Below are 9,018 nucleotides of genomic sequence, written 5' to 3'. Positions count from 1 at the left end.
TTTTTGCTCGTTGCCTATTGTACCTTAGAACGTGTGGGCAAGGTGACGGTGGCCGTGACCCCGACGTCCGCGTGTAGTGGGGACCGCGTGAGCAGGGCTGTCCGTTAGAAAATGACCGTATCTTGCCATTCACAGCGGGTTCTGTGAAGCTGTTTTTACCGGGACCCTATAAAGGAGACGCCCTGGGCAGCGTGCGGTGACACGTCCTGCGGGCGGTCACGCTGTGACGGTGCCCTTCCTGCCTCGTTGAAGAGACGGAGCTGTGTGACCGCGAAGACTCTCTGCATGTGTCTGGGGAGATCGGACTCCTTGGGGGGGTAAACGTGAACCTTGGTCACGTGCTAAACTTGTGTGCATCGAAAGGGATAAGCTCAGCTGTGCCAAAGCCTCATGCCGGCCCCGGGCTAGGCCACCTCGGGGTTCAGCGCCCTGTGGGGGCCCCTGGCCGCCACTCTGCCATGCGATTCCGTGGTCCCGGCGTTCTGTCACGTTTCGTTTTTGGTGTGCTTGGAAGTGTCAGTCTGAACTCGGTTTTAAAAATACGTGTTTCTCATCTTTGTAAAACAGCAAGTTTTATTCAAAGTGACGTTGGAATACAAAAAAATTAAGCCATACGTATTTTCTTAGAAGTGTAGATGTATATATAACTACATAGATAAACCTACAAAATATTCCTTATTTCAAATTAGTATGATTCCTATTTAAAGTGATTTATATTTGAGTAAAAAGTTCAATTTTTTTTGCTTTTTAAAAATCCGATGCATTTTTCATTATATTATTCTATATATTTTTTCTTGAAGTTTTTAGCATAACGTATTCATTATTCAGTGTATATCTAGGCAGCAACACTTACAAGTTTATCAATGTCTAAACTAAAAAAAAAAAAAAAAAGTCCCCGTGTACTGGTTTACATTTTGTATGAACGGCAGATTCCGAAGCCTGCTGTGCCTGTAACATGACTCAGCATTTCTGCTTTTCTACGTAATGCCCCCTTGTTATTTACGGCACTCACACACTTCCATGTGGTAGGTTCTTTCTCAGGAACTCGATTTAACTATTATTTATTGATATATCATTGCCTTTGAAAAGCTTCTACTGGCACAATTTATTATTAAAATTTTGAATCCAAACCCCTTGGTGTCGTGTTTCACTGGAACTTGTAAGTTCTTGCGTTTGTCACTGTGTCGTACGAGACGGTTAAAAGTGTTTCTCTGTGTTCCCTTAGAGAATGGAACTTTATGCATACAGAGCACAGGAAACCACGTGTACCGTCCTGCCCCTTTCATAGAAGTGGGGGACTACGCACACTTTTCTGCCTGTTTCCTCTGCCTGGCAGTCTGTACCAGCGCGTGCTCACCCCCTGGGAGGGTCTGTCGTAACCAGGTCAGTGCGATGTGCATGGACATTTCACGTGTTTCCTGGCTCTTTGCACGTGAAGTGAATGCCAGGACCAGTTCCTAGGCGGGACCCGCTGGGTCAGAGGTCAAGTGCCAGGCGAGTTTCATCACCAAGGAGCCTGTGATCTTGGGAGGGAGCCGGCGAGGTACTCCCGCCCACCCCAGGGGGCTGGGTGTGCGGCGCTGCTCTGCGGCCCAGTTCTCAGCACCGAGCTCGCAGTGAGCACCTCGAGGGATGAGGTCGTGTTCCCCTCCAGGACAGAAAAGCAGGTCTGTGCACCGCGAGCCTCAGTACCCCCGTCTAGGCCTCCCGTGCTCCCCGGGGCTCGGGGTGGGAGGAGCACGTGCATGCGTGCCGTGCAGCAAATGACAGACAGTCCTTTGTCCCTGACCCAGGCGTCTCTGGTCTCGGTCCAGGGTCCACGAGGGAGCAACAGGCTCACCGCAGGTGTTGACTTGCAGGCAGGGCACAGTCAGGCCTGCCCCTGACCCGCAGCCCCGGCAGAGACACAGAGCGTCAGCCCCGTTGACCTTTGCCCATCGATGGGGTCAGAAAAACGCGGTGCGCTTTTACCTGGCGTCCCTCTGCCTTCGGGAGAAGCTGAGCCCCTTCGTGCGTGCTCCACATCCACTTGAATATCCTTAAAGTGATGATCCTAGTTTTCTGCATAACCAGAGCGTTTGGTGCCACAGACACCCAAACGAGCTGTTCCCTTCCCCGTCTCAGCTTCTCTGAAGGAGTCGCATCGCTGGGCAGCAGCCAGACACCACGCCATGACACGAGAACAGCCGCCCTCAGGTGCTGGCAGGCTCCGGAGGAGGCGGACACCTGGCATTCGCGAATGCTCTGCTCAGGGCGTTGGGGGCACAGCCGGCCTGGCCGCCCCACATCTGCGGTCATCACTGGGTGCGGTCGGAGTTTGTGGAGGGGGCAAATAGCTTGTGACAAATTAGGGGTGTTTTCACTTCCCCATTTTTCCTGAAAGATGTTTTCGGCACATCTATTTCAGGTGGAGGGCTCTGGGTTGGCAGTTCTTTCTGCGAGCCAGTGACACTGGGCCCCTCCTTCTCGTCCCCTTGATCTCTGATGAGAGTCTGCTGTCACTCTAATTATTTCCCCCTATAGGTAAGGTGATGTTCCTCTCTGGCTGCTTTCAACCTGCCTGTCTGATTGCTTTCTAGAAGTTGAATCAGGATATGTCCTGGCTCGGATTTCTTTGGGTTTACCCTATGTGTGGTCCACTCAGCCTCTTGAACCTGTAGGTTCATTTTTTTTTCGCCAGATCCCTCTTGCTGCAGGAGCCTCAACTCTCCTGTATTCCTTTCCATGCCCCCAACTCCTACCCCAGTGAGGTCAAAGGGACCCACATTCTCCCATCCCTAAAAAGGAAGTGGCATCAAGTGGTACCTGCGTGCTTTTGTTTTTAAATTCCCGAAGTAGGATCGCGTGGAGTCCCAGGCAGGGGCGCAGGAGCCCTGGTTCTGTGCCCAGCTTCGTATAACTTTGGTTCTGGATTTATTAGTTATCTGCCAGATTTATTATCTGGCTTTGACAGAGTCTGAATCAGTGGCTTTTAAAATATTCTCCAGAGTTCGTCGCTTCTAAGCTGCGTCTCAGAGGCTGCTGGGGTCAACAGTGTGTGGCCTCTGCTTGCACCGGGCTAGCTGTGCTCTGTTCTGCACGCGATGTTGAAAACAGTGTTCTGCTAACAACAACAACAATAAAAAATGACAATAGAAAAGCTTTAGGACCGCCAGGTTTTTATTTTATTTATTTTAAATTTATTTTTTAATTACGGTCGGCCTGCAACATTGTGTCGGTTTCAGGCACACAATGTAGCAATTAGACAGTGACATGCCTTACGACGGGACACCCCAGGTAAGGGCGGACCGCTGGTTTAAATCATCAGTAACGTCCTTGTTTACAGTTAGTTGTTAATTTCATAAACGTTATGAATACACCTCATCTTTAAAGGGTCGTATTCCTCAAAAAGGGAGCCCCTGTCCTTCTCTGCCACTTTCTAAACCTTGTGCTTTCCCGGGCGTGTCTCTGGCACGTCCGTCATCACTAACAGTTCTTAATGATAGTTCTTGACTGACTTATTGTAAATCTTTCCTGTCCACTGCGTCTTACGCAGCCTCTGCCGCCCGGTGTCTGAGCGAAGTCACTGCTGATGTGAATGTTGTTGACACTGTGCTAGGTGGTCTTTAAGGCAGACAGTCTGCTGTGGTTGTTCCTTTTGCTGTACAATTTTTTCTTCCTCTCGGACTCAGTGAAACGTTGTTTTCTCGCTTGCTTTGTGTTCTTGGAACCTGCAGGTCCCTCCCTCCCCGTTTCCTTCCTCTCCAGCTGGATCTGTCAAATGCCAGCAGACCCTTCCAGCAGCTCAGAGGCTGCAGCCACCTCCTCCCGCCGTCCGTCGTCACTTTTGTCACTTTCCTGTATGGATCCCATTTCTGCCAAATGTCTGAAAACATCCCTTTCCTACTCAATTGAGAATACGGGTAGGCATAAAATTCTAGGCTGACACAGCACGCGGCGGGCACTTGCTCCCCTGCTCTGGTGTCACTGTGCGATGCCCGATGCCGTCCGACTCTCGGTGCTGTGTGGCTGGCCCGCCTTCCTCTCTCGACATGGCTGGGCGATTCGTGGCGTCATGCCTTTGAACTCTGTCCCCTCTGGGCTCCACCTCCTGTGGGTCGGGTGTCCTCAGCCGGTCCTCTGAGGCTCTTAACGTTCGTCCCTGTGAGCCACATCTTTTTTTATTTTTTTCTGGAAGACGTCACTGACTTTATCTTTCAGATCTTGTGACACGTTTTTGGGGACAGCATCATCTTTTTAATCCCCAAGAGCTTATTCTTGTTCTCTAATCAGTCTGTTCTTGTTTTATGTCTTCAATCTCTGTGTTTATCATTTCCCTTATAATTTCACGGTGTTTTTTCTTGTTCTGCTTCCCCAAGTTCTCTTTTAGATTTAAAATGCTACCATCTGTGACCCACGACAATCGGCTTTGTCTTTGCTCTAGAATGTCAGCAGCAGACCTACTCAGAAACAGACGTTCCCGGGGAGCCCGAAATTTAGGAAAGACACACAATTTAGTAAAGTTGGCTATAAAACAAATCCCCTACAAGAAGACATTAAAAAACACCTAAAAAACCAAACCTATGTTTCCAAAGAAAACCATATTACATACTCAATTAATCGCTTTCGGTGAGGAATAAGTAGGAATAATTTTGGAACCCGTGACATCATTAAACGAAAAAAAAACTTCACAGCTGAAAGTTTTTTGGAAAGAAAGTGTTTCCTGAGCCACAGGCTAGCCAGAAAGGACCAGGTCCTGGGGCATGCAAGTCTAAGCCACCGGACAGCAGCTGGATGGAGAAGGTGAACACACCCACTGTCCTGGGCGCTTTTATATGTCATGTTCAAGGGGAGAGAGGAAGGTGTAAGCTGTTTTGAGAGAATTTACACTGGGTATAGAGGCGGGAGAAGGTGTTGGGACCAGCCCTAGGGTAGGAGCACAGCCTGAAAGGAGAAATACTGCTTCTGAGTGCTCACAGGCCAGTCCCAGAAGTCCAGGCATGCACGGATGTGGCCACCTCTGGTAGCCGCTATTGTTGATCCCAAGCTCCAACAGACGATGGGGAATGTGAGCCAGTCTGCTGTTCATTGGCCTCCAGCTATCAACTGGTTAATGGCTCTTGTCTCGCGCTCCGGAAGCAGCTTGTAACTTAGTTTAGGACGACTCAGAATGTTTCTCTTGTCAGCATCACAGGTGCCAAAGGTGTACCCTCCAAGCAGACGGGATGAACGTGTGAAATGTTCGCAGTTTCAGCAACATTTCGACCAGGCATCTGCCCTTTCCTAGATCGTCGACATTTCTCTCTCACTCCTGGTGAGGAATTATTGGAATCTGCACAACTTTCTCCCCTTCCTCTATTCCAGAGAATGAAGAGCACGTTTAGCTGGAACATTACCCATTACCCCTCCTCAGGAGAGTGTTGTTAAGTAGTAAATCAAGAGGTAACAAGAGTCAGGGGTTGGAAGGGAAGGTCACATGAGTTGGTAAATTCTAGTGTCTTCCAACACTGAGACTCTACAGCTTCAATATTTGCCTTAAAATTCACGGCTCCATTACGTGAGACGTCTGTAACCCACTTTATAAACCCTCTGAACTCAAACACTCCATTAATTTGAAAGGAAGCATACTCATCCTCACACTTGGTAAAACACTTTTCTGTCTTCCTCTTTCTGAGTGTCTAGATGCAAAGTCCTTACAAATGCTTTGGCCCATAAAGCCTGCTCTGAAGCATTATAAGCCTCAAACATTTAATGTCACAAATTATTCATTTGTGTACACTTTTGCATATATATCATTGATCTGCAAGAATTACTCTTTGTGATAGCTAGAGACATTGTGTCATCTTTTTGCAGATTGCTATACTTCGTCAAATATTTATTGTCGGGCATTATGTCAACTAAGTTTCACATAATCCTTAAAAAAGGCCATTAACTTCATTTTGGCTCACTTTATCCTTTTGTAATGAAATAGAAGTTATTTCCTTTGTTTCACAAGCTATAAAAACCTTGTTAACTCTCTCAACTTCAAGTTGTAGAGATGTCAAATGAAACATGTTTTTCAGGGGAGCTAATAATGCAATTCTGTTGCAGTGACATAGAAAACAAAGCCCCCAAAGTGTAACTAGGGAGAAGAAATATAAAAAGATTTCAACAGAAAAACAACACAGAAATGAATATGACTGTTGTCAAGTGAACTCAGAAAGAGTCTGGAGGATTTGCTAGAGATGAAATGAGAATGATTTGTTCAAGGCTCTTAGAGTTTGCAAACCAGGAACACAACTAGACAAAACCCCAGAAGTGTCCTGAAGAAGAAAAATTGAGTTCTTATAGTAAAAAGTGCACTGTCGAGAATTATCAATCCTGCATAATTCTTAGCCCTGGGATTGGTCCAGGACTCTTGTGAGTCAGATGTCAGGGGTCTGGAGCACGGATAACAGGTAGATGTCACATGGTTTAGATACCCAAGTCCTTCAGTGGTGATCAGAGGCTTATCGGGAGGTCTGGTGTGTGTCCGGATGTACATCCAGACACTCACGCAGGGCTGGAAAGTTCAAAAGGTTTAAGTTCCCAGGCTAGTTAGAACAAGAACGGAGCCTTTCCTCATGCTTCGACCTTCATGGTGTTTAAACATGTTAATAATTTCAGCAGCTCGGTTAAAGTGACTCCATTTTATACACTCCCTGTCTCCACTCCTCCTCGCTGTGTAGCCCCTGCCAGCAGAGCAGCGCCAAAACGTGGACGTTGTAGGAAAGTGGATGTCAGCCCAAAAGGAAACACACCCCTCGTCCAGCCGAGTCCTTGCAGGAGTGGGCTGTCTCCCGCGGGGGTCTCGGCGGCCTGCTGTCCCAGTCCTCCGCGACGACGCCTCCTGCAGGGCGTCCCCTGGGAAAAGAAGCGCTCCAGCCCGGAACGCGCTCCTCTGAGGCCGAGAGGGACACCGCAGGGACGCCGCGTTCCGGAAGGGGGCCCGAGGTCGCGGCCACGCGCCGACCCGCGCTGGGAGGGCGGGCGGGCGTCGGGGAGGCTGGGGGCGCGAGGCTTCCGGCGGCCGGCCAACCGCGGACCGCTGAGCCCCTGACCCACTCGGTCTCGGTGGTTGCCTCCTGCCCCAAGCCCCGCCCCCGCCCCGGCCCCCCAGGCCCCCGGGTCTACGTCCCTGGCCCCAAGCCCCGCCGCCGCGCCCACGCCCTCCGTCGCTGCCCGGGCCTGAAGCCCCGCCCCGCTCACCTCCGTCGCCGGCACGAAGCCCCCCGCCCTCCTCCATCTCCATCGCCGGCCCAAACGCCCCCTGTCCCGTTCCCCCCAACCCCGCCCGCTTCCCTCCATCTCCGCCGCCGCCGACCCCAAACCCGCCCCGACCCCGCCCGGCGCGCCGATTGGCCGGCCGCGGCGCCGCTCCCAGAATGCAGCGCATGGCGCGTCATTGAAGAGAGACCATGATGGCGGCGGCGCTGGGGCCCCCAGAAGTGATCGCTCAGCTGGAGAACGCGGCCAAAGTTCTGATGGTGAGCGCGCCGCGCCCCGCCCCGGCCCCCGCGCCCCCCGGCCCCACCGCGCCCGCCCAGGAGCCGCTGAGGGGAGGCGGCGGCGCGGCGCCCGGGTCTCCGTCCTGCCGTCCTACCCTGACCCCGTCCTGGGGCTGCGCCCGCCCTAGACGTGCGTGGAGGGAGCGGGGGTCCCGGCCGCGGCGTCCACCCGGCACCCCCGACCCCGTCCAGCTGCAGAGCCGGGCCGGGCGCGCGCCGCTGTGGCTCGGTGCCGGGGGCCACGGACGGCCCGCGAACCACCCGCTGCGCTGCGAGCCTTCGGGTCCCCGGGCTCCCTCTCCGGCCGCCACCTCGGGGGAACCGCAGCGGCAGCACGTGGAAGGGCGTCTTTGGGACCAAGGTCACCGGGCCAGACTTCGGCCGGTGCGCCCCATGGGTCGCGCGTTCCCTTCATTCCGACCCGACGGACGCTTTCACCCAGGGAGCAGGGGTTTGAGAAGGGTGGAAGGTGAGAAGGGACCAGAAGTCTGAGTGAACGTGCTCGCGCGGCCGTGTGTGCGCGCTGGCTCAGTTTTGCGTTTGAGACGATGACTTCCGTGTTTGTAGGTGGGTTTCTGGAATTCAGAGGCTCATTTGATTCTTTGGTCTGATCCAGCGTGTCTGAGAATTGAATGCAGTCAGGTTTGTTAACCTTTTTGGACGTTTCTCTATTCCTTTTGGTTTCGGTGTTGGAGTTCTGTGTTAGAACATCACACTTAAAAATACTTGAACTAATTCTAGCACAGCTTGTAGGTTCCACTTACCGAATTTTGTTTTTGCACACAGCACCAGATAGGTCATGAAATTTAGCTCATGAAATTGAGAAGTCTCATCAAACGCAGAATTTCCTTGCTTCTTTATAACCAAAGTTAAGTGAAACTTTTTGTCACAAAACTGAGTAGATAGCATTTTCAGACTCTTGCAAATTAAGTCCAGAAAAAACTAGGTAGAATCCCACTTAATACTAGGTGCTTAAGATTCCAAGCATTTCTTGAAATAACTTGAACATTTTCTAGGCGGTAGGGGCCGCATATTCATTAGACTCCGGAAGTACTATGTGACCCCAAACACCTGCTTGAGTTCTTACATTGATGGGAGACACTTAGTGTCCTTCCTCATTGCCTGGATGTTAATTAGGGTTTGTGCTTGCCAACGCCTCCCTCTTCCCTGACAAAGCCAGTTGTATCATTTGTAAGGGAGTAGCTGGGAAAACTAGGAATAAGTGCCGTTTCCTGAGTCCGTGCTCTGTACCAGATACCTGTGTGATGCTTTGCACGCTTTAAAACGCTCTGCAGCAGCTTTCCCAGGTGGAGGGAGTTTAGGTGGCCTGGATTACGTAGTTGCTGGGTTGCCGGACTAGATCTAGAACTCAGAGATCTTCCACTTGCCTTCTCCCTCTCAGAGATGTTGTATAGATATCTGTTTACACACTTTTAAATCTTTTCAGAGAAGAATATGGAAAAATGTTATTAAAAATAGGAAGTTCTTTTTTAGAAACTTCTCGGTATTCAGA

The 9,018-nt window shown here is 50.9% G+C and overlaps 1 protein-coding gene across 1 annotated transcript in view; it reads left to right on the top strand.

Annotated features, from left to right (window-relative positions):
* Nucleotides 1-7,349: 7,349 nt before the first annotated feature.
* Nucleotides 7,350-9,018, top strand: part of XPO4 (exportin 4) — a 73,886-nt gene continuing 72,217 nt past the window's right edge. The window contains 1 exon segment of the mRNA XM_039863200.1: nt 7,350-7,484. Coding sequence (XP_039719134.1) covers nt 7,416-7,484 — 69 coding nt within the window. The 5' untranslated portion in view covers nt 7,350-7,415.

This window comes from Pteropus medius, unplaced genomic scaffold, assembly GCF_902729225.1.
Source record: "Pteropus medius unplaced genomic scaffold, Ma_sr-lr_union100, whole genome shotgun sequence".
NCBI lineage: Eukaryota > Metazoa > Chordata > Mammalia > Chiroptera > Pteropodidae > Pteropus > Pteropus medius.
The sequence above is the reverse complement of the archived record's forward strand: the minus strand, read 5'-3'. Positions and strand labels throughout refer to the sequence as shown.